General features: G+C 38.7%; 1 protein-coding gene across 3 annotated transcripts in view; it reads right to left on the bottom strand.

Annotated features, from left to right (window-relative positions):
• Positions 1 to 475: 475 nt before the first annotated feature.
• Positions 476 to 27,505, bottom strand: part of LOC149802416 (caspase-3-like) — a 195,081-nt gene continuing 168,051 nt past the window's right edge. For all 3 annotated transcript variants that reach the window (XM_089951621.1, XM_089951624.1, XM_089951623.1), the window contains 3 exons: positions 16,227 to 16,402; positions 8,722 to 8,881; positions 476 to 4,904 (listed from right to left, as the gene is read on the bottom strand). In XM_089951621.1, the coding sequence (XP_089807747.1) occupies positions 4,660 to 4,904; positions 8,722 to 8,881; positions 16,227 to 16,402 (581 nt within the window). In that variant the 3' untranslated portion in view covers positions 476 to 4,659. The remainder of the gene's footprint in view (positions 4,905 to 8,721; positions 8,882 to 16,226; positions 16,403 to 27,505) is intronic.

Raw genomic sequence — 27,505 nt, 5'->3', positions numbered from 1 at the left:
GCCATGAAAAATGTTTTACAAATGTGTGTTTAAAATACAGGCTACCTAGAAAAACCCAAATGTGATTCCCTGTGTAGTTCGTTACGTTTTTCAGCAAATACTGGCTGGTGATAGTGATGATGACAACAATTTTTAACGTTATGAAGTATATTGGATTATTGGAGCTGGGATATTTTTTATGGAGATACCAGTGAGTGATTTTGAGCCCAAAAATGGTGTTAAATACTAGACAGATGTACATGTTAGATAGACAAATATAGATGGCATGACGGCCAATCTCCCTTTCAGCGGTATTTCAAAATTAAATGTAGAAAGGGCAGAACACTGAGCATATTTAAAATAAAGTCAATTTAAAAGTAGAGTGCAATTTTTCATTTCTTTTATTAATTTAGCCCAGTGGATCATATGCTACAAAACCATATATCCATATCAGGGTTAAGATAAACTGAATAAATAAGGAAGAAAAAAAATGAAATTAAGAAGTAAAGATATTTATTTGAATATCTCTGTATGCACAAACAGGTTATGGCATTAAAACCCCTAATACAGCATTATGGAACAGATAAGAAATCTGGCATTTTAGTCCATAAACTATTGATTTAAGAAAGTAAGCTTATGTTAGTGAAAAATCCTGTTTTAGAGCAGATGTATGCAAAAGATAACATGAACTCTGGAAAATTGTAAATAACAGCCATAAAGATCAGTTGCCCCAAAGCTTGACATGCATATGCCCCTTCAGAATAATATTCATACACAAATAAGGCACAAAGTATGCTCAGAAATAGATTAATACTTATACAACTAGAGGTGACATCTTTTAAAGTGGATCAGGAAGCAAGAGAGACAATTATTGAAGTGTTAGGTTGATACTGAACTGTAACCATATCCTCCTCCCCCTCTTTTTCTAATATCCCCTTCTTTTGGTGACAAAGGGTGAAGTCCCCCTTAAGATAAAATCCTGGCAACATCTCTCCTTAAATTGTACTTGGGGGAACAAATTTGGAATTTCTCTTTTTATGCAGAGATATTTAATCGGTGAATGAAGGTGCTGATAAAATAAATTAAATTAGTACACAATCAGCTGGGGGCAGATTTTAAATTGCAGAAGTTTATCACCTTGTATAAAAGTAATAGTTATAGAATAGGACCGGGTGTTGTCAATAGTCTTCCTTCTTCACTAACAAATACAAGTACCTATGGCCACAGCAGTCTTTCACATCTGCAGGAGTTGCAATGTGATTTTATTGGTATTCAGCCTTATTCCCATGCCAGAATTTGTTCTAGATGAGATTTATGTATTTAAAATATTAATTGTCAGCATGATGATAATAGTTTAGCATTAAATTGGAACACACAACATAAAACGGTTTAAGTAAACTTAAAGACTTTAAAAAAAGGGTTGTACAAGGTGAATGGTTAAGCTAGCTGGCACAGAACATGGAGGGTTGTTATGATTCAGTGTTCATAGAATTGTCTCCCCTTGACTTGAAAACCACTTTCATAGATACCATCAGTTATTTATAAGTAAAAAGTGTTGCAATCGTCTCTTTCATCTTGTGGCTGACATTTTCGAATTGGTTTTCTTATGCACGCCAATTATAGAAAAAGAGCACATTACATTTTTGAGAAAAAACAAAATGAAGCAAAATGACTGAAGAAGGATCCTATAATATTCATGACACGCTGATTGTTGGATCTAGATGGCCTAGGACCAGTCAAGGTTTTGTGATGGCCCGTTGCTTGCATTCTGTCATTAGTTCCCTTGAGGATATATTTTATTATAATTTTCATTAGAACAATAAACCCAGGTTAAAATTTTCGATAATGTATATTTTGGCTAGATTAAAATGAAATTGGAAAGTTCAAAAACGTGGACATTATACATAAATTTATTCAAATACGTTGAAATGTTGATATCAAGGCATTTGCAAGATAGCTAAAGGGTATAGTAAACAAAATATGGAATTGGCATCAATTAAAAGCATTATGTAGTAACGGTAATTACAAAATTATCATACAAATACCGTCTTTACTGGCTTATAAGTCGAAACCAACTGCGAGAAACAGACCCTGAACAATTCTCACATAAGCGCTTGAAGATCAGGGCCTACAATGTTCTATCGAATATTCCTGACAATCTGCACAGATCCAAGTCTTCCCACACATTATGCAACGACATATATAGGTCTGCGCAGTTTACAATTGGACTTTTCTTATAAGCGAATAGCGACGGTAATATAGTACATATTTTTAACAATATCGTTCTGTACATTTTTCCTTTGCATCTATTTTCTTAACTAATGGGATCTGTGTATATTACAATTAATATAGTGACTTAATTAAATGAAATTAATCGGTTTAATGTGAAAGTGGATTATCTTAATAATAGCAAAGTGGGTAAACTTAGCCATCTTAATTTGAATACAAGTAAAAATAAAAACGCTATTATTTGTCGTAACAGGTAAATAGTTTGTAAACAAAATAAGGCAGGATATTCATATCGATAACTCTTTTTATCTCTCGACCTTTATTTTATTTCATTCAAAACCTGATCACGTTACATTTTTGAAGGCCACATGACCCAGTTTTTGTGTAGTACAAGAGTTTTTTTTTGTTTTTGTTTTTACATCAAATCGGACAGTACAGGAATGGAAAACAAAAGTTAATCCTCCCAAGAAATTAATATCAATGACTACAATGAATGGTCAACATTCTTTCTTTTTCTCTTTGTTTCCCTAGAAATTCGCACAATTTAAAAATGGAATTATCTGAACCCATAAAACGATAAATTATTTACATGGAAGCATATGCTTTGCTTTTTGGCTTTATTTTAACAACTATGCTGTATTTTTATCGAGCATCTCACCGTAAAGATGAAACTCCTGAATCCATATAATTTTTATTCTTAATTGGTAACAATGATCTTGGCATTAGCTTAACTATGTAACCTCGGATTCCATCCACTTCAATTCCTAATTGGTGACAATGATCTTGGCATTAGCTTAACTCTGAAACCTCGGATTCCATCCACTTCAATTCCTAATTGGTGACAATGATCTTGGCATTAGCTTAACTCTGAAACCTCGGATTCCATCCACTTCAATTCCTAATTGGTGACAATGATCTTGGCATTAGCTTAACTGTGAGACCTCGGATTCCATCCACTTCAATTCCTAATTGGTGACAATGATCTTGGCATTAGCTTAACTGTGAGACCTCGGATTCCATCCACTTCAATTCCTAATTGGTGACAATGATCTTGGCATTAGCTTAACTGTGAGACCTCGGATTCCATCCACTTCAAATCCTAATTGGTGACAATGATCTTGGCATTAGCTTAACTGTGAGACCTCGGATTCCATCCACTTCAAATCCTAATTGGTGACAATGATCTTGGCATTAGCTTAACTGTGAGACCTCGGATTCCATCCATTTCAAATCCTAATTGGTGACAATGATCTTGGCATTAGCTTAAATATGAAACCTCGGATTCCATCCACTTCAATTCCTAATTGGTAACAGTGATCTTGGCATTAGCTTAACGATGAAGCCCCGGAATCCATCTACGTTTATTCCTAATTGGTAGCTGTTCTTGGCATTAGCTTATATATGAGACCTTTTTATCCATCTACTTTTATTATTAATTGGTACTAATGTTCTTGGCATTAGCTTAAAGATGAAGAACCAGAAGCAATCTACTTTTATTCCTAATTGGTATTAATGATCTTGGCATTAGCTTCAAAATGAGACCTCGGAATCCATCTACTTTTATTTTTAATTGGTAGCAATGATCTTGGCAGAAGATAAGAAGAAATGCAGATGATACATATATTTAGTGTTTAACACAAATCCACATTAGATGCAATCAGAACTGTGGTGGCGCGAGGGGCAATGTTTTGCAGTGTCGCCCTTTAGAGTTATTTTGGGGCACTGCTATTTAGTGCGGTCTCTACTTTGCTATAGAGAACACGTGTTATGACAGCAACCAACCCCATCCCCCCAACATTATAACTTATGTGATGAATTGCCCCGTTACATTAAGATAAAGATTATACCATACACATTTAAGCTGTAGTGAGAGAAAAAAGCTCTGACGGTACTCTCTGCGGCAGGCGCTCGGTGTTACACACACACACACGTACACAAAACCACCATCCGCGCTCAGACACTGATTCAGAGCGTCTCTGTTAGATGAAACACCCACATTTACAGGTATACAAGTAGGAAATAAACTATAAAATTATCATTACATAATGGAGTGTGTATAACGTTCAAGCGATACACCAGCAAATTCAGGCATCATACATAACAAGAGACTAAATTCGATAGCAGGGTTTGCATCCACCGCAGATTGGGTCCATTTTCATAGGTTAAACATTGTCCATTCATTTACACATTTCCCATGTCACAAATTCACTGTTTTTACCTTATTTCCACCATTATATGGTGGTGGGTTATGTGCTACGTTATCAGAAACTGTTATGTCTACTACAAGGACTGCCTCATTTTCGAGGCGGTGTATGAATAAATTGTTCAAAACTGTCATATGAAATGAATTATTTAAATATAAAAATCACAACACTGCTGACGCCAATTTCCGCCCCTGTTGAGAAAGTGACACGTATATCTCGCTGTCTGGTACGAAATAAAATGTCTTGTCTAGCCTCTAATGTCGGGCTTTTTGGGCCGAAAATAGATGTATCTAGTAAGCATGGAAGCAATAGAAGGCATCTCTTTTTCCGTGAACTCTTCATCTGAGCAGGATTCGAAGTCATAGGCCACCATCCGGTTGACCTGCGTGAGCATGTGCAGCAATTCCATCTTACTGCCATAGTTCTCCATTACGATGCACAGGGCTTGAATGTACCACGATCCTTCTTGACTGTTCCTCCAAGAATAGAAACCTGCAATGAATCCAGATTCGGCTACGTAGCGATGCATGCATGTTGGTTTAAAAGACATTTATGACAGTTAACAATCAGAGCTGCTTCATTTCATCTTCCAGTTTTATCCATTTTCCTATTATAATTTGGATTTTTATATTTTCACCATTGCATATATAAGGACGGTTATAATACATTGAGACAATTTTAGCTATTTGTTTTCACTATCTGACCTTTCCTCCACTGATCTGAACGTTTACACTGGGAATACTAGAGCATGTTAGTTGCATATACACGTACCTTGTTGGCCTTATGTAGACATCACAAACCGACATAGCGTTCATCACGGAGGCTTGATTGAGATTACGTATTTATGGCCCAAACTTTCATATGACTCTTTCTTTAACCTTGAACTCGCAAGAGAACTTTCTTTTGTTTAACACGTACAAATGATTTTCTAAGGTTACATAATTATTTTGATATGGTCCTGTTTTGGCATAACATAGTGTGAAACGGAATTGTCCACCATTTTCATGCATTTTCTCTCTTACTCTTTATCACTCTATCTAAGTATAATAGAATGAAACAATTCCATGTATTTAGCATAGGCAATATAGCGGTGTCAATATGGCGTCGCCCAAGCGGGGACCCACTCCGGGCTATCACCGTTAAGTAAGCGACTCTGCTATCTGGCGATTTAATATCCAATTTTTGACATTATCCCTACACCGACCAGCTCCGAGGACATGTCTGTAAGTTAAGATTAGCAAAATAGATCAAAACACTTGGCCCCACTATTTTGTTTATTTTCACGGCTTGCTAATGTCAGTCTAATGCATGTCTTGATTGTAATTTAAACTCATTCAAATTCTTCTTAAACATTGTGTTAACATATGCTTTTGCAAAGCGTAAAATTGATCATGTTTTTTGGAGCACTCCTCTTAACAAATATTATGTTTCGGAGTGCGTAAATATGCATGTTGTCAAGCTCGTCAATTTCATAGGTATACAAATTTGCATGCAGTGCGCATTCATGTAATGCCTAGATATAAACAATCGTTTTTGAAAAACACCGGTATGCTTGAAGTTTGGCGATGACCATACTCGTCCAATCGGAATATCCTCGGCCCTTCTTGTCAAGGAAGGAAAGAAAAACCCATCTCGGATGTAATTTTGCCATCATTGAGAACTGTATTCGGAACTATCTTTGTTCATATAGCACAGCGGAATGATACAAAAGTCACGATTAGAATATTGTCAGCTTTGTCGCAAATTATTGTTAGGACTCTATGGTCTTTAATTAGGTAACAGAAAGCGACTGCCAACAAATTTTGTACAATTCAACAAATAATTTATTTGCCTATAATACAAAGTAAAAATTTAAAAAGAATACAATGCATTGAACTAAATTCCAAACAGTCCTAAAAGTTCTAACACAAGTTCAAATGTATAGAGTTCCTAATGAATTCCAGTGGTGTTCCGAATGAATTCCAATATTGAATGTGCTTATGTGCCAGTAGTTTCAAATGTGCTGATAAGCTAACAGTCTTGATGTTTCACAATGATATAATCCAAAATATTTTTGAATTCCAAGTAATACCAACATAATGATTTAGTCAAAAAATATTAATGAACATTTAATTCCAGTGAATAATTTAAATGAATCTTCTCAAAAAATGAACACAACAATAAGAGTTATTCCAGTTTGGATGTTAGAATATAAATAGGTAATTCTAAACTAATCAACCTTAATATAAAAGGCACTGTGAGTACGGACATCTCCATCAAATTGTAAACAAAATTCGTTTCTATAAAATTCTCAGGTCCGAATCAAGGATGGATCTAGAATTGAAACCTAAACATGTTTATCCTGCATTATATTAGACATGTAGGCCCAATTATGGATAAAGGTCTATCACACAAATACCAATTATATATATATATATATATATATATATATATATATATATATATATATATATATATATATATATATATATATATGTGTGTGTGTGTGTGTGTGTGTGTGTGTGTGACAAAAGTCAGCACACAATGCAAATTAAATATACATAACTTAATGTGGTACATTCCACCGGAAGTGGATCACCAGACCCAAAAATGCATGGTTATTTATGGAAATGGCGAGCGACCTTCCTGCTGTGTTCTCCTCGCAGTGGGTTACCTTACTGTAGGAATTCACTTTAATTTGATGGACTGGCGGGATGCATTACATATGTTGAGACCCAAATGGGTGATAATGTTCTGATATTGATTTTGTCTCCTTCCGCCACCGTATTGTGTAATTTAAACAAATGTAGTGCCGAATATAATCGTCAATGGCGGCAGATTACATCGGATGCTTCTTTCACGACTTGACGGAAAAGGTAGATGATATTTCAGCTACGTCACACTCTCGTTTCTCTTTAGTTTGCAGATAACTATCATCCTCCATCTTGGTGAAAGTATGATCTCTCCGTAATTTTCCAACGATACCCTACTCGGACGTAAAGCTACCAACCAATCACTGCAGTTAAGTTAAACTAGGAACTAAGGCTTAGATAATCTTGAGGTCAAACCAGAGTATGAGCTGTGATGCGTGTGAGTTGGGACTGGTCAAGGGCTCTGTTATAGGACGGTATTTTCCTGAGTAATCTGACTTGTCAGTTTATCACGTGGGTATAATACAATCTTCTTTACACCACATATATAAACCGTCAATAATAGTATATTGCAAGTTAGAGTCGTGCATAAATAATGGAAATATATGACTATAATCGAACAAACAACGTATATTGTAAGAGCTACAAGTTGTGAACCAATCAAATTGTTGAGGAAAAGCTTCTGATCTGTCTCTAGTTGTACTTGAGTTCAACCAGTATATCCAAAATGGAGTTTTGTTCACTATATTGTCCAAAACAAACCTGTACCACAGTGCAGGATATGTATTTCATTTTAATCGCAGTAATGTCTTGGGAAAATACATTTATTATTGTTCTATTTAACAGCATGCCTGAAGGATCACCAAAGGTAATTTATCATGATTGATGACTTGTCATGTCTCTGACTTTCATTTATTGTCTCATTAAAATATTTTTTCACTGTAGTTTATATTCTATGTTTAAAGTTTATTTTACCAACGTACAAACAAAATCCCCCCAAAACCCGGCCAGGTACAGTGACTGAAATGGGTATACATACTAAAAATATTAATCAAACACAGTAGTGTGTGTTTGGTAGTATGCTTTAACGGCCTGGACATGTTTCTAGCTCATATCACACTCAATTCATTCCGCCTACCCGGTGCAAAACACCTACGCAACAGTGGCGGGTCAAGGAATATGGGATTGGGAGGTGGGGAAGAGTGCCAGACAAGGCGTCTGTAAAAGGAAACCCCTGATGGAGATTCAGGGAGCCAAGTAGCTGGAAGCTCTTGTATTTTTAGCATTTCCAAGCCATACTTTTAACTATCATTCTGTAGTGAAAACTTACTCTGGGAAGCGCTCCGATCTAGCGTTCATTCTTATTTTTGGTGTTGGGGGGGGGGGACTGAGACTGCCTCATATCCCTCCCCCCAAACCCGGATCCGCCCTTGCACAGTTTGGTGCATATATTGCAATCTTGTTTGAATGCCATATACGTAATTTGCTAATCCGAAAAATACGCACTTAATGAACCAATGACTATGGAGACCATATGTGAAGAGAATGGTTTAAACATGAGTATTGATAAAGATAATTTAGTAATAATAATAATAATAATATTAATAGACTTAATATGCAAATTTTAGTGACAAAAGTAAAAAAAAATCATAAAATCTCACCTCGAAAATAGAACTTACCAGGCACAGTGGAGTAAGAGAACAGAAAATCAGCCTGTACCGGTATCCTCCTATATGGGATCTCCCCCACCCCTGCCTCTGAGTTCTCTGAACTTCTATCTAGCGAACTAGTCGAGTCCGTGACGTCCATTCTGCGGTGAAGCTTTGTACCTCGGCAAGCCTATATCATATAAAAACATTTCTCAAGTTGGAACGAAATGTTTTGTAGATGAAAATTGAAAGGTTAGTGACGACTGTTGATTTAGCTTAGGATCAGCATCCCTGGCACAATGGACCAGTATCTCTGGCACAATGGACCAGCATCTCTGGCACAATGGACCAGCATCTCTGGCATAATGGACCAGCATCTCTGGCACCATGGACCAGCATCTCTGGCACAATGGACCATAATCTCTGGCACAATAAACCTGCATCTCTGGCACAATGAACCAGCATGCCTGGCTCAATGGACCAGCATCTCTGGCACAATGGACCAGTATTTCTGGTACAATGGACCAGCATCTCTGGCACCATGGACCAGCATCTCTGGCACAATGGACCAGCATCTCTGGCACAATGGACCAGTATCTCTGGCACCAAGGACCAGCATCTCTGGCACAATGGACCAGCATCTCTGGCACCATGGACTAGCATCTCTGGCACAGTGGACCAGCATCTCTAGCACAATGGACCAGTATCTTTGGCACATCGACCAGCATCTCTAGCACAATGGACCAGCATCTCTGGCACATCGACCAGCATCTCTGCCACCATGGATCAGCATCTCTGGCACCATGGACCAACATCTTTGGCAGTATACGCTTAATTTCTATCGAAGCAACATAGAGCACAAAAAGTATATGAACTATATAATTAAGGACGTTAGGTCTTTGAACAAATTTACAACATCCATTTTACAATAAAAAACAATCAGTACAACTAGGGAAGTTTATTTTAAAGATTGCAAACGTTTAGCGATATAGTTTTCAGGCCAATTAAATAAATTCTTTTAACTGGAATACTGGTTGATTTTGAACTGAAAGTTCTGCATTAGAAGAACGATGTTCTCAATTCATTAAAATTGAATACATGCTTCTGAATGATGTTCAGGAAATCAGTCTAATACATGTATAGTTATATGATGTTCAGTCGAATATATGCTGATCTCGGATGATATTCTGTCTAATACGTGCTCTTAGATGATCTTCTGACTAATTCTTGCTGATCTATGATGATGTTCAGAATGGAAGGCAGGTATTGAGAGTAAGTTTGACTCTGTGCGAATCTAAAAATGTCTTTGTTTAAATTATATCCATTTTTCATATAGTAAAACCTAATTATTTTTTATATACAATCATTAAATATACATTTTCGTTCGACGTTTTCATACAAATAATTAGACAAAGAATGTCCAGTAGCCTGGCAGTTCTTTCGAAACAAACTGAACGATTTCACCATGTGATTTAAATAGGAAACGCATCCTGATTAGAGGGCTATGTAGACTTCCACATTCAACCATCCGTTGGAGGTCTATATAGACCCCCACATTCAACCATCTGTTGGAGGTATATATAGACCCCCACATTCAACCATCTGTTGGAGGTCTATATAGACTCCCACATTCAACCATCTGTTGGAGGTATATATAGACCCCCCACATTCAACCATCTGTTGGAGGTCTATATAGACTCCCACATTCAACCATCTGTTGGAGGTATATATAGACCCCCACATTCAACCATCTGTTGGAGGTATATATAGACCCCCCACATTCAACCATCTGTTGGAGGTATATATAGACCCCCACATTCAACCATCTGTTGGAGGTCTATATAGACTCCCACATTCAACCATCTGTTGGAGGTATATATAGACCCCCACATTCAACCATCTGTTGGAGGTATATATAGACCCCCCACATTCAACCATCTGTTGGAGGTATATATAGACCCCCCACATTCAACCATCTGTTGGAGGTATATATAGACCCCCACATTCAACCATCTGTTGGAGGTATATATAGACCCCCACATTCAACCATCTGCTGGAGGTCTATATAGACCCCCACATTCAACCATCTGTTGGAGGTATATATAGACCCCCACATTCAAACATCTGTTGGAGGTATATATAGACCCCCACATTCAACCATCTGCTGGAGGTCTATATAGACCCCCACATTCAACCATCTGTTGGAGGTATATATAGACCCCCACATTCAACCATCTGTTGGAGGTATATATAGACCCCCACATTCAACCATCTGCTGGAGGTCTATATAGACCCCCACATTCAACCATCTGTTGGAGGTATATATAGACCCCCACATTCAACCATCTGTTGGAGGTATATATAGACCCCCACGTTCAACCATCTGTTGGAGGTATACATAGACCCCCCACATTCAACCATCCGTTGGAGGTCTATATAGACCCCCACATTCAACCATCTGTTGGAGGTATATATAGATCCCCACATTCAACCATCTGTTGGAGGTATATATAGATCCCCACATTCAACCATCCGTTGGAGGTATATATAGACCCCCACATTCAACCATCTGCTGGAGGTCTATATAGACCCCCACATTCAACCATCTGCTGGAGGTATATATAGACCCCCACATTCAACCATCTGTTGGAGGTATATATAGACCCCCACATTCAACCATCTGCTGGAGGTCTATATAGACCCCCACATTCAACCATCTGCTGGAGGTCTATATAGACCCCCACATTCAACCATCTGTTGGAGGTATATATAGACCCCCACATTCAAACATCTGTTGGAGGTATATATAGACCCCCACATTCAACCATCTGCTGGAGGTCTATATAGACCCCCACATTCAACCATCTGTTGGAGGTATATATAGACCCCCACATTCAACCATCTGTTGGAGGTATATATAGACCCCCACATTCAACCATCTGCTGGAGGTCTATATAGACCCCCACATTCAACCATCTGTTGGAGGTATATATAGACCCCCCACATTCAACCATCCGTTGGAGGTATATATAGATCCCCACATTCAACCATCTGTTGGAGGTATATATAGACCCCCACATTCAACCATCTGTTGGAGGTATATATAGACCCCCCACATTCAACCATCTGTTGAAGGTCTATATAGACCCCCACATTCAACCATCCGTTGGAGGTCTATATAGACTCCCGCATCAAACCATCTGTTGAAGGTCAGTATAGACCCCTCCCCCTATTCAACCAACTGTTGCAGGGCTATCTAGACCTACTCCCCATTCAGTCATAGTTTCGAGGTCTATGTAGACCATCTCATTCAGCAATCTGTTGGAGGTCTATATAGACTCCTACATTCAACCATCTGTCTATAAAGACCCCCACATTCAATCATGTTGACCCACACATTCAACCATTTGTTGGATGTCTATAAAGGCCCCCACATTCAATCATATTTTAGAGGTTTATGTAGACCCCCATATCCAACCATCTGTTGAAGATCTATATAGACCCCACACATCCAACCGTCTGTTGGAGGTCTATATAGACCTCCACATCCAACCGTCACATTCAATCATATTTTAGAGGTTTATGTGGACCTCCATATCCAACCATCTGTTGGAGGTCTGTATAGACCCACACATCCAACCATCTGTTTGAAGTCTATTGAGACCCTCAAATTCATTTATATGTTGGGGGATCTTTATAGACCTCTATTCTACCTTAAAATTCGAGATTGCAAAAGTCGAGTGTTTTAAAATAATGATGTCGTCATACGATAAAGGGAATTATAAATTGTTCTATTTACGTTGACAGTCTGGTTTATTGGATGAAATACTTGTTAAAATCGATATTAATGAGAGTATTGCTAAATTCACAAATCTAATTTGGGATGCAGCAAGTAAAAGTGAGACAATAAAAACCCGGTTCCTATTCCTGTTAAAGATACGCCCTGGATGCATAATGATATCCGAAAACTTACTAGATAAAGAAGGCGGCATTATGATCTAGCAAAACGTACAGAAAACACTTAACATTGGTTGTTATATCGTCAAAAAAGAGATCAGATTATTAATAAAATACTGGAATCCAACCAGTTTATTTATTTAAAAAACGGTTGACAGACAACATATCAAATTCATCAGTTCACTCTAAGGAATAATGAAAATTTAACAGAGAAAGATAACGTCTAGGAAGCAATCTTGTGATTCATTGATTTTAAATGAGTTAGCTGCACTTTGTTTTATTTTGTATATTTCTAATATTAGGTTTTGTTGGTTTTAAAGGCAAGTTAAGCGCATTATTTGCTATATGAAGCCGAGGAGATTGGAACTAAGTGCCTTTTTGAACGATACACTGAGGCAGCCGACCCCAGCTGGCCCGGGCCTACATTAAGTGCCTTTTAGAATGATATACTGAGGCAGCCGACCCCAGCTGGCCTACATTAAGTGCCTTTTAGAATGATACACTGAGGCAGCCGAACCCAGCTGGCCCGGGCCAACAGTAAGTGCCTTTTAGAATGATACACTGAGGCATCCGAACCCAGCTGGCCCGGGCCTACAGTAACAGACAATGAATATAAAGCTAAATATTTAATTACTTCTGTGAACAGTCTAGAGTACAAATTGATAATATAATATGTTGTCAAATTGTTAAACCAGACATCCACCGATTGCCGTTCTTTCCTCTTTCTTGCATTAGTGTAAGTGAAGATGAAGCAAACAGTGCCATAATCATCTTATATCAATTCAGGGCGCGTGGTCTAGACTTAATGCATCCCACGCTACTTACGGAAATGTCCACTTCAATTAAGTATCCCCTGTGTCGCATATTCGATATTTCTTTTAATATCTCAAGACTTCCAGATTCTTGGAAACTAGTAAATTTGGACTCAGGATGAAAAAGAGGTTGTTGAATAAATGTTTGAAATTATCGTGCAATATCGCTTCTTTGTATACTGTTTAAGATGTTTAAAGGTGTCCATGTAAATGCTGGCGTAATTTATATTGTTCAAAATAATTTGATTTTGCTAGATCGGTTAGAATTTACACTTGGTGACTTGAAAACCAGTCTGTTACTATATACTTATAACAGGATTCATTCATCTCTGGATCATGCAAGATAATTCGAGCTGTTGTTTGTTTCATACAAGCTTACAACACGATTTGCCTAGCTCCCGATCAGGCAAGGGAATTCGAGATGTTGTTTGTTTCATACAAGCTTACAACACGATTTGCCCAGCTCACGATCAGGCCCCGATCAGGCAAGGGATTTCGAGATGTTGTTTGTTTCATACAAGCTTACAACACGATTTGCCCAGCTCCGGATCGGGCAAGGGAATTCGAGCTGTTGTTTGTTTCATACAAGCTTACAACACAGTTTGCCCAGCTTCGGATCAGGCAAGGGAATTCGAGCTGTTGTTTGTTTCATACAAGCTTACAACACGATTTGCCCAGCTCCCGATCAGGCAAGGGAATTCGAGCTGTTGTTTGTTTCATACAAGCTTACAACACGATTTGCCCAGCTCCAGATCAGGCAAGGGAATTCGAGCTGTTGTTTGTGTGATACAAGTAAAGCGTTTGACCGTATTTGGCACTCGTGATTAATTATTCAACTTAGAAAGTTTGGCATTCAAGGCAGTAAACCGTTGTGCTTACAAGATTATTGGTCACTTCGAAATTAAAGGGTTCTCTTTGAGTTTCGATTTTCCGATTTTCAAGCCACTACTGCACCCCCCCCCCCCCGACCGATATTGTTTTTAGTACATGTAAATGATATACAAAAGCATGCAGATTGTTATCTGACGACACTACACTATCTGTACTCACTGAAAATTAAAGAAGAGGCTGGTCGAATCGTAAATTCGGAAATTGAAACATTGCATGACTGGTCCCGTCTGCGGTTATTGACTTTTGACGTAGATGCTAATAACATGTTAACGTAACCCAGACAAGCATCCTATATTGTATATGGACATCAATGAGATTGAAGAAGTATCTCAACACGAACGTCAATGTATTACATTGTCTTCTGACATCGCTTGGCATGCACATGTCAAACATTTGTTTGAAAAGGTTTTGGGCGAAAGTTAATATGAAGAATTTGAAATATAGATTCGATCGTTTGTCATTGGAAAGGCTTACAAATCTGATATTTCCCTTTCTTCGACTATCCTGATTTGTATCTGTAATAATTATGCCATGGAAGAAAAAGGATCGTTGGAAGAAAATAGACATGGAGGATATAAAAACAGGCGATACCTAAAGTTCATCTCAGACACAACTATACAGCATGAGAAAACCGGATAGGAGCGCTCGGATTCTCCACATAATGAACACAAAACAATTTAGTTGTTTAGAATACACAATGGTCTTCTTACAAGGTGTAATTTGACCTTCTGTTCTTAATAATGAGACATACAACACTCAATCATGGAGCACTGTTTAGCCTCCTTTGCGTGGAACACGTACCAAAATCATGTCTGTCTTCGACAATTCATCTCTAGAACACATTACCAAAATAAATAATAAGCAAGTCATCTATTAAAATTGTACAACTCACCTTTATCGGGCTAAACAAATAACCCGTTCCTTTATTACGCTGGTGATTGGGTGGAACAAGTCTATTATATGCGATTGAGAACCAAATGAAGTAGTTGTTATTCTTAAATCATCGTATTTTCACATTATATGCTAACAAGGAAGACATTATATTCGGTAGTTCCATGCACTCGGCACTTTAGTGAAATTAATATACGAATATTTATGTCAGTGCAAACCTTCATACAATTATGAAAACGATTTCAGAGTAGTAAACGGATCAAAACCACAATTTATCTCACAATTATATGATGGTTCCAATAAATCACTCATATATATTCAATTTATCTCACAATTATATGACGATTACAAAAAACCACACATATCTATTCAATTTATCTCACATTTATTTGAAGTTTGCAATAATTGCATTTACTAGAATTGATAATGTAGATATTTATCTTGTGTAGTTTATGTTTTCTAATGGACTAACAATATACTTCACGTATAGGCTTCGTATAGTTTATGGCGGAACCTGTCATGTTAGAAGAAAGAAAGAGATAAATATAACTTGTTGGCATATATAAATATGCCTGTGTAAAGTTTTGTTACCCTGTCACATAGATCACCATGTCACAGTGATGTAACAAGGGCTAATGTTATATAATCCATGTTTAAATGATGTAACAAGGGTTAATAATACTCAATCCATGTTACAACGATGTAACAAGGGTTGATGTTATTTAATCCGTGTTACAATGACGTAATAAGGGTCGATGTTATTTAATCCTTGTGACAATGATGTAACAAGGACTAATGTTATTGAATCCATGTTTCAATGATATAAAAAGGGTTGATGTTATTGAATCCATGTTACAATGATATAAAAAGGGTTGATGCTATTGAATCCATGTTACAATGATATAAAAAGGGTTGATGCTATTGAATCCATGTTACAATGATATAAAAAGGGTTGATGCTATTGAATCAGCAGTAAATGCTCACCTGAATAAAGAATAGCTTTGGTTTTCCAACGAGCGTGGGACAGTTATCCCGTTGGAAAGGGGACACCAAATTTTCAAGGGGCACGATTCTGTCTGTTGCATAAATCAATCCCTCTCTACCATGAGTCAGTATAGCACAACCAAAGCAATCACAGTCGGAGTGGTCATACGCGGCAGCTGGAAAATAAACAGACCGACAAGTTAAATTTACTTAATATTGATCATTCTATTGGAAAGCTGAGGTATACATTGGAGTCACATGTACATATGCTACAAATGTTGTCATATCCTGTATCTTTTGACAAAAATATTAATTATGAGTACATAAAGATGTAGATTTGCATGTGATCAGAAAGAAACGTGATAATTAAACAATAATACTCCCAAAATACTGTATTTTATGACTGACCTAAGATAAACATTAAACTGTTCGGACGGCCAGAAAGTCAATAAAATCTCTCTCTCTCTCTCTCTCTCTCTCTCTCTCTCTCTCTCTCTCTCTCTCTCAGAGCGACTTTGTATGCAACGTAAATCATTTTTATTTTAAAAAATCTATGCTACGGAAAAGCTTTTGAAAGTTTTGGTATCATGCCGGATAGAAGAAACGGATGATCTTTGTCTTTTCATCAAAATCCCTAAATACCATACGCAATGTCTCCTGGAGTGTTTGCATTCTCAATTTGACGATCATTTACATGATAAAATAAACATTTGAAATGTAGGCTCCAACACCTTAGGTGTTGAAACTATTGAACACCTTGACCTAATCACTAAATCGATGACAGACACTTGCCACTTTCCTGTGTTCAATGTCAGGTTGTCTAGTCAATGCCAAGGTAACCATTATTACAGCGACGTTACTTCTACTGATACTGCTTCTGTAACAAGCACCATAAGGGCCAACATACATAAGTCTGTAACAAGTACCATAAGGGCCAAGATACATAAGTCTGTAACAAGCACCATAAGGGCCAAGATACACAAGTCTGTAACAAGCACCATACGGGCCAAGATACACAAGTCTGTAACAAGTACCATAAGGGCCAAGATACATAAGTCTGTAACAAGCACCATAAGGGCCAAGATACATAAGTCTGTAACAAGCACCATAAGGGCCAAGATACATAAGTCTGTAACAAGCACCATAAGGGCCAAGATACATAAGTCTGTAACAAGCACCATAAGGGCCAAGATACATAAGTCTGTAACAAGCACCATAAGGGCCAAGATACATAAGTCTGTAACAAGCACCATAAGGGCCAAGATACATAAGTCTGTAACAAGTACCATAAGGGCCAAGATACACAAGTCTGTAGCAAGTACCATAACGGCCAAGATACACAAGTCTGTAACAAGTACCATACGGGCCAAGATACACAAGTCTGTAACAAGTGCCATAACGGCCAATATACACAAGTCTGTAACAAATACCATAAGGGCCAAGATACACAAGTCTGTAGCAAGTACCATAACGGCCAAGATACACAAGTCTGTAACAAATACCATACGGGCCAAGATACACAAGTCTGTAACAAGTACCATAACGGCCAAGATACACAAGTCTGTAACAGGTACGACAAGAGCAAATACACACAATTCTGTAGCAAGTACCATAAGGGCCAAGGGACACAAGTGTGTAGTAGGTGCCACAAGGGCCAAGATACACAAGTCTGTAACAAATACCATACGGGCCAAGATACACAAGTCTGTCATAAGTATCTTAAGGGCCAAGATACACAAATTTGTAACAAGTACCATTAGGGCAAATATACGCAAGTCTGTAACAAGTAAAAAAGGGCCAAGGTACACAAATCAGTAACAAGTACCGTAAGAGCCAAGAGACATAAATCTGTAACAAGTACCAAAAGGGTCATGAGATAAGTAAATATTGTTCACAAAACAAATACCTTTATCACAAGCAGCAGAGAGGGCGGACCCTACGGCCTAGTTTTGATATTTATTTTCTAAAAGCACTACTTCTACGCTAATGTGTCCGCTATTGTACTGCCTACTGTGTCTATACATTTCTATAGACTGTTTGTTTATGGATCTCGAGATAGTCATGCAGTCAGCCCGCCCTCCCTGCTGCTGCGGGAAAACAAATCCTCCAACCGTGAGTGAAATCAAATTCTTGTACAGCGAACAAACTAAACGATGCCGTCCCCTACCTGCGACCCTGGTGTTATATAAGCAAAATATTTTCAGTTGAGTGAGTTCATTGACCGACCGACCGTGAGAACCAGTTAATTTTAAATGCAGTCGCCTGCGCGTTTATTGTATAGTCTGGAAGTGGGGGGGGGGGGCAACAACTCTTCCGGTGAGTGAGTGTGTGCGGTGGATTAAAAAATGTGACAGTTGCTGTCTCAGCCAAATATTGTATCGAGACCAATGCGATACATCGATCTGGGGTCATGTAAATTTATCGTAACAAATCCATGTGCGATTGCTTGAACGTTGAGAAAAAGCTATTAAATTTGATTATATCCATGTCACCGGAACACCAGTTTTGATGAATATTTCGTAGCGTGTGTATCAACACCAATACATACTGCCAACAGGTTGCAGTTATCTCTTCTGACTTTAGGTATTTGAACATATTGCTGACGAACGTAAATCACATCCGTGTTTTTATGTTTGCCTCGAGAAAATATTCGAGCCGTATTTGTTTGTTTGTCTAATATCATGTCATCGCATACTACATGATTGTTAATATCCCCGTCGAGATCATCGACCGACGGTATCTCATCGATATCAATAATAAAGTAAATAATATCATTCCCGGCTAATTTATTAGCTGCAATCTTCTTCGCATTATCATGAAAATCCCTCAACACACTGAGCATCGTTGATCGTCCACGGATTGTCCCACTAAATATAATTTATCTCACTAAAGCCAACTCATTATCATGTTTAGTAATAATTGTGTCTTTCTGGACCCAGATGGCCCTATAATAATTGCTCGAATAGAGTTTGGCAATGCTGGATGGTGTTTGACGGGTTCTATTTTTCGTGTCGCTGAGAAGTCAGTGATATCTATATTAGTGCAAATATAACGAATAATATGAATTTATACTGTGTTCAGTGCAAGAGATTTACTTGTACCAACGAATTAGCAACAATAACGACGAGGAATAAAAGGCGTGCACTTCCAGGGAAGTGTGTGAAATGTGACACAAAAAATACAAGTTTATTTCGTCTCTTGAGAAGTTAGGCGTTGATATCGCTGCTTCACTTGGAAAATTACCAGGGACTCCATGGGCTAAGTATCCTGGTGAAATATATCTTCCTGGGTATAATTATTGTGGTTCTGGAACCCTACTTGATAAGCGTAATCAACTCAAACCAGGAGAGTCTCCAGTGATTTCAGTTGATCAGGCGTGTCATGTTCATGATGTCGGGTATTAAAGTCCAGATTTACAAGAATGACATATCGCAGATGTGAAGTTGATGCACACGCTAAAGTCGGTAAAAAATAAAAAATCTGATAGACTTACTAGCTAATTGGCTGGTAAGATCTACGATGAAATGCAAATTAGTGTTAGGAGCTGGGTAATTAATCGGCCGATTATTATTATAATAATGGAGTCCATTTATTTTAGCCCAAAGGGATACTGGAGGAGTAAGGCTGCTATTATTAAAATTGCTGACGCTGCAAAGGTCACACGTGCTGCAGCTGCAGATTGGTTAGGGCAACAGGCAATATGGCAAATTTATCTACCACCCCTAAACAAATTCAATATGGGCATTTTGATGTCAGTACCCGCAATGAAGTTCATCAGGCCGATACATTTTGTTTTACCCCATGATACTACTAAAACACGTCGCGCACATATAAATATGCATTAACTGTTGTTGACGTTGCAAGTAGATAAAAAAGCAGAGCCGTTGTCAGCAAAAACATCCCTTGCAATGACCACAGTTTTTATAGGTTGATCCTGGCAAAGGATTTCTAGGTGCAGTAACATCGATGATGAAACAACATAACGTCAAAACCAGACAAGGGCACACTGCGTTACACCGTGATCAGACAATCGTTGAACGATTTAATTGAACACTTGCTGAGCGATCATTTGGATATCAATGCGCTCAAGAAATTCTACAAACACAGGATCTCGTGAATGGGTCACAAGACTTCCATGTGTGATAGCCGTATTAAATAATGAAATTACACGTGGAATTTCTATGAAGCCTATCAATGCAATCACGAAAAAAATGCAGGTAATGTGACTGTCAGATATTTAAATGATGTTGTTGTTGTTGTTGTGGGGTTTAACGCACAGTGATTATTTTGTTATTGTCGTAGCGTCATGATCGTCGGCACATCAAGACCAAACTCGCGTTTGGTTTTGTTTTTTGTCACTTTGTTGGTACCCAGCTAAATGTTTCATAATTATATCATCGCCACTGCCCCGAGTTTCATCCTTGTCCACAATGGTGCAGTTATCATGAATAAATTCAGGGATAACCCTCCGTAGATGAGACATTTTTGTCACTCTTGATACTGATAGATAAACTAAATTTGGTCACGGATAATCGAAATCGTAGTATCAGAAATAGTTAATCCTTGGGATGAATGTAGTTATAGCGTATAGTAGTATCAGAAATAGTTAATCCTTGGGATGAATGTAGTTATAGCGTATCCTCGGGTCCAGCACGATGATGCAGCCGTGAGTGATTCGTCCACATCGACAACACTAATATAATTCAGTAAAAGTTTTTGTTTCTCATGGGTTCAAGGAATCGTTACATCAATATTTTATTTACGTGTATCTGCTGGACTATAACACAATGGGACACGTAGACTTGGATATTTCTCTCGATGAAGCAGAAATAATCGCTGCTGAAGTGAATCACGAAAACATAACATCGATGCAACTATTAGGTCACTAGGATGCCATAACTTCCAAAAATCCTCGTTTGTTTTTTCTGGAATTACTTTACGCATTATCGAGCACTGGATGCTATCCGACTGCAGTCGTATTAACGTTTTAAATTCTTTCAACGACTCCTCGAATGCCCTGTGGTCATCGAGCATTTCCTCATAATAATTGACATATTCTTTTAACCAGCAGTGTGGGGGATTCGCCGACACTTAATAAAGGCAGCATATTTAGTCAACAGCCATTGAAGAAACATTTTAAAACGTCTACCGATACGATGCATATCTCATCACAGATAATAATATTAGCATTATATTTATCGCCCACCCGTTCTACGGTCTATGCCTCCCCAGTCCATCGAAAGAAACTGTGATAGGTAAGTGATTTAACCACTAGTTGTTTCGTCTCTCTGGCGAGCCGGTGAGTTGGAGTCAACACCACCATATCATTGTTCATGAACATATTTATTACGCGTGTCGTTTTACCGGAATCGGTTGCTCCATTACGATAAACAGTTTATGCCAAGCAATAAGTTCATGTACAGGTGGCACTGAGGACGGTTGTGAAGCTGTGAATTATTGTAATATTCAGCTTGCGGCTTATAATCTGCAGATTCCGAATAATGAAGTATCATCCCACTCTTCACTCGCCAACTACGACTGGGAGCATAGTACTGTAATAATAGTATTGGAACCCAGCCACGTTCATTTCTCGCACAGTAATCGTTGTGATTAATCGCCTGATTAGGTTTATTAAAATGTCGTCCAAACCAAACCACAATAACAGGATGAATCCACTTAGCAAATTAAAACGACTCAACGAATGCAAATCCTGTCAAGTCGAAGTCGGGTAGGGGTCCATTTATCGATACCCTAGTCATCGCATGTGTAGGATACCCAAAGCGTTTAAAATACGGTACACACTCACCCATCCCAAGAAAACTTCCAAGGTAACATGCAACCATGTCGACGGAGATACCTCCGATGAAATCATGTTTAGTTTTCCACAACCGTCCATGCCCATACTCAACACACGATCGCTGAATATCCTCAAGAAATTCTTTCGACGTTGGTTTCCATGAAGTTTTCTTCTCGTGTCCAAAACATAATTATTTTGGTCTGTAAGGCGAAAGTGTATACGGGAGAACGAGGGGCTATGCGTCGGCGAAAACACTGGATTGACGGAAACTAGATTAATCAGGTGGCCGGGGGTTGCTGTGGTAAATAATAAAGAAAATATCGTTGGGCTGCTTGTTTGGATCGCTCAAGGTTTGTATGATAGCAACTCGGTATAATCATGTAATTTATCAACCGCGCATGTCGATAATATCTTGGCTATGATATTAGCAATGCCAGAAACCCCTGTTATAACAGCCATACCAATTCCCACCACTGGGCTAATAACGCAGGAGGCGGAAAATGTACCAATTAACGTCATAGTTTTAGCAATTACGGCTGATGAAGCATTGACAACAACGTCAATAACCAAGATGTGTCGTCGATATTTTTTGTTTGGCCGTAAAAGTGGTGATGATCTCGTTCAGCGATCGCTGCCAATGACAGGCTTGATCGAATCTGTAAGTGGAATCATAATTCATTAAATGGGGTGATGAGGGGTGGGAATTATACGAGTAAAAGTGGTTCTCTAAGTATTAATAATTTAAATCACCAAATGAGGCACTAATACTACAAATTCCAGACACCACCAGTAAATGTTTGCGGTTAATTTTTTATCATCGGGGTCCAGTATGAATATTTCTTCGGTGCCTTTATTTAATACAATTAACACAGTCCCAGAACATTCATCGGTTGAATGGCGCCATAGGATTTCCAAAGAACTCAACGGGAACTCTATTTATGGTTCTGCAAAAATTAGTAACGCGGTCGTTTGAGTAGTATAATCTAATCTAAAATTAGCTAATACGTCATTAAGTACCACCAACGTAGTCCTTATCGCATTGTCACTGTTGTCGACGTATAATTTTGTTGCAGAATTGTCGTCCGAGTCTGGTTCTCTCACTTTAACAATTTTATTTCTATTCATGTTGCGTTCACCAGCCATTGTGTAGCCGGCCGATTGTACACACTTAGCAACACTTTTCCTGATGTCGTTTCTGATACCTGCGATTGATACACTTGAGTCTTGGATTTTTCCATCATCAATAAATACGGGAAGATTATTAGACGTGGCCCCGAGAACTCGTCGGAAACTCAGCGAGTTTCACATTGGATGTCATTAGCCTGCCGTGCTAGTCTTGAAAAATAACCACTTCATCTCGATCAATTGCAGCAAGACTCATAAGATCAGAAAGCTCATCTTTAATATCATATTTGGACAAATCAGCGTCGCCGAGACTAGTGTGGTTTTTAACCCTCCTACTTCGTGCGCTAGAAAACGCTCTCCCGTAAATATCTACCATATTATAAACGTTTAACCTGTTTAAAACGACCGCTGGCATGTTCGTGCACAGCATTATTGGAGGGGGGAGGGAGATGGGACAATCTTGATACAGTATAAAGTACAGACAGTACTTCTGGACCGCATACAAGCGAATCTGTTATTGTTTCTGTTGGCAACGTGGAATACCAAATCGGCAAGACGTTCTGCATTCTACTGCTATAGTTTAAAAATTCTAGCGGCGGGGAGAGCCTATACAAATCAAAATAAACAATGCCACGTCGGTCGAAGGCATAGGTAGCCCAGTGAGAGCCCGAACCGGATTGCGAGTCCAGATTAATGATACCAGCTTCAACACGATTTGGTTAGTCAGGTAACTGATCGCGCATTAAAACTACTTGGAAACTTTCAGTGTTTAATTTTTTGGTAGCTTCGAGTAAATCAAAATTAGACATAGGAAGATTTACTTGTTGAAGTTTCATTAGCAAAACTACCCTTGCAATATTAGACTCAGACTGTACCACGAAGTTCCGGGAAGACTGTACCACGAAGTTCCGGGAAATCTTAGACCCCGCCAGCCGTCAAGTAGCTTTCTTTAATGCCATTTTGCTAGTGGCTTTTGCAATAGCAGGGATAGAAGCAGCAAGTGCAGATATAACCCCAGATCGTAGACATCGCCCGTTTTTGGGGAAGAAGACAATTTTAATCCGTGCCCTGTAGATTTCTTTAATGTCATTTCAGCAGTAGTTCCAATTGCACCAAGATCAGCAGCTTTTGCAACAGCATGGACTGCAGCGGCTATTAATCCTGGTATGAGTGCAAAAAGTGGAAACATACCCACAGTTCCTTCGACATCTTTAATTGCAGCTGCAGAAAGATCGAGTCTTACACCAGTCGCTGATCGTTTGGCGTCATTAAAGTGTTTGAGTTGACGTTCGGGCAGTGGTAGTTTATTTGGGCCGTGTAACGCCGAGGATTTCAGCATGATTTTTATTCTAGAATTATTTTCTCTGCCGATTGTAGCTTTTTAATCTGGCCATGGGTCAGAGTAACATTCACGGGATGATATGACATTATAATAAATATCATACGACGATTTAATTGCTAGTGGAAGAAACACTTACACGTTTTCCACTGGGGAAATAACCACGCTCATTCGTCCACCTACACATTCAAGCACGATGATATTCACGTGCAACATGATTATTATCAAAATTCAATAAGATGTCCTCGGAGGATTCTTGAGGGTAATGAAACAGTATCACAAAGATTGTCTATTATCACTGCCCTGCGTAATTGTGATTCTAATCGTGTTTTATTTTGGAAAGCAATACATATGTCGCGGGGCAGAGATACCTTGCTGTGATGCTATTTCCATGTAAACAACCGTTAATGGTACTCTGAAAACCACGACAGCGTTGACTAACCACCTTGATCCATAAACGATAACATTCGTTGCTCTTCGGTCAGCGATGGTGTCATTGTTGGCATCCACAGTGAAAGTTTTGTCATTACTTTACCAGCATCACCAATAGTGCGCCAGATTGCATCATTACCTGTAGCTTTTCTTACAATTACATTTGTGTGCTTGGCTCCGAAAAATAATTTTCTGACACTTCTCCAAAATCAAATAATACGGGACAGCGGAATTCCACATAAAAATGCTCTACGGCCAACTTTTAACATTGCTCGACGTGTATTAAATCCTAGGTTGAAGTCGTCATTCTTCGATGCAATTTCAGTTTCAGCGGCGTTTAGTGTTACGTTATGGCTCTCAGGATGATCATTGGAATCTTTGGCATTAATGGACCGGTTGACTTAGAATAATCATCGGAATATTTTGCAAGATCCAGTATCGTCATGGTAACTCCGACGTCGTTCAGGCATGATTCAATGTTTTTTCCGCCAGTACTTATGTGTCACTGCTGAGCAACACCATGATACCATTATTAAGAAAACCGATTCTAAAATCATTCCCACATGCATCATATCGTATTTCAAAAGTTCACCTTCAATAAATGCTATAGCGGGCAAGAAATATCTACTTATATCCTGAACTTGTATCCTGAACTTACGAATAATATTGATAATCACCTATCGATTCATCTTTAAGGACTGGGGCGTACATGTCAAATGCGGGTTCAGATACACGCTTAAACATTTTTATTATTAATTCATTATCGTCTAACACGAAGACCCTATTGGATTAATCCACCACGAGTCAACCCAATTTCCGCTATTAGACTTGCGACTATATATTTTCTCTCTCCGATTTTGACAGTGGTACGGGTGTACCAGCTAATAAGGCGAGTAGTTGATTTGCAGTTTGATTTATTACTTTACTGACTTTGGCTGGCATCGCGTCAATGCATGGAAGTGTAATTGGTTGTGGTTTTCGTCTTCGTATTAATCGTGCTAGTCGTTCCCTGATCGCAGTAAATGCTTTACTAGCAAACTCGCCCATAGTACTAATACCTTTATCACAAACAACAGCAATAGCTTTTATTCCTAGTTGCTTTACAAGCGGCATCGCTTTTGAGGTTATCCTTCTGAATAGTCCTTGAATAACATCACCGAGTCCATCTCCGTAGATCGCTTTGTATAGAGGCAACCGTGAGTTTACCACTTGGAACATAGTAGGTCGACGTTGAGTATTGTGTCTGATCATGTTATTTTCCTGTCAGTGATCTAATTGTAATAATCGTCGGCAATTTGGTCGACAAGTGACCAATAAATAATAATATCCATAGCACCACCAGTGAATAATCGCTGACAAATATCAACTACTTTATTGATAATTTCTGGGTAATTATTACCAGGTCGTCGCCCACCAATTAATATCTCTAGTCAATCAACGTCGGCAGGGACCTTAATGGGGTATGGTGCAACAAGACCACTCCCTCTTGTAGTACTTGTACCAGGCATGGCAAAACCACTTCCAGCTGCGCCCGGATCAAGATCTGTATCATACCATCGTTCGGGCTATGTTGATCAGCTCCAAGCTTAGGTATACCTTGCTAAAGTTCCTTTTACTTCTGCAGCTTCTTTCTTTTTTTCACATCGAGTTTTTACTATGTCTTTTCTTGATGCTTCTCTTTGCTGTTTGATCGCACGCATCTTTTCTTTGCAACGTTGTTCCTCTCGCTTCTCTACTTGCTGGGCATGCACATCTATGAAATCGCTAAATTATTTAAAACCTGAATCATCGTATGCCACTCTCTTAACACCATTATGAATGCAATACATATATTTACGCCAATCCCCCCGCCTCACATCTTTCAAATACCCGGGCTTTACATATTTGTCTTTTTCGTATTATCCAAACGTTGCAATATCAAATACTTGGGTTTTATCCTTGATAGCGGCAATAGCCTCCTGAGGAAATATTTCCATAGCACCAATACCTTTAGTCATTTTTGGTTGCAATGACTTCAGGGTGCGGTTGAGCAGGTAGCTGGGGGTCTGCCCCCCCCCCCCCCCCCCCCAGGGCCGTAGAATAATGGTTACAGGACGAGGTGCAGCAATCTCTAGAGCTTTCTGTGAGGCCTCATTTGCCTCAACAATTTTCTTAGTTGGTTTAACAATCGGTTTAAATAATTTGTCCGCCGATTCTGCAAATCCCTCCCTTTCTTATTGTCTTGCTTGTAATTGTTGTTTGCCAGAATCACAGACAGGTATATATTTATTTATCGCTTGTAATCGCTGTCGGTCTAGTTTGATTGTCGAGATTCCATAGTCAGTGCAGAATCACTCATTGCTATTAACATATTCTGATTAACTACAGACCATACTCTCTGTCACCTTTCTTTAATCCACCGCACACACACGCACAAACAAACACACACACACACACACACACACACACACACACACACACACACACACACACACACACACATTCACTCACTCACTCACTTGCCGTCGCTACAACAGCCACAACCAAATAATTACGTTTAGGCCGGAGGAGTTGTCGCCCCGCGCTTTGCACTTATAGCAGCAAAAC

The sequence above is a fragment of the Sinohyriopsis cumingii genome, chromosome 3 (assembly GCF_028554795.1).
Source record: "Sinohyriopsis cumingii isolate HCF-2022 chromosome 3, ASM2855479v2, whole genome shotgun sequence".
NCBI lineage: Eukaryota > Metazoa > Mollusca > Bivalvia > Unionida > Unionidae > Sinohyriopsis > Sinohyriopsis cumingii.
The sequence above is the reverse complement of the archived record's forward strand: the minus strand, read 5'-3'. Positions and strand labels throughout refer to the sequence as shown.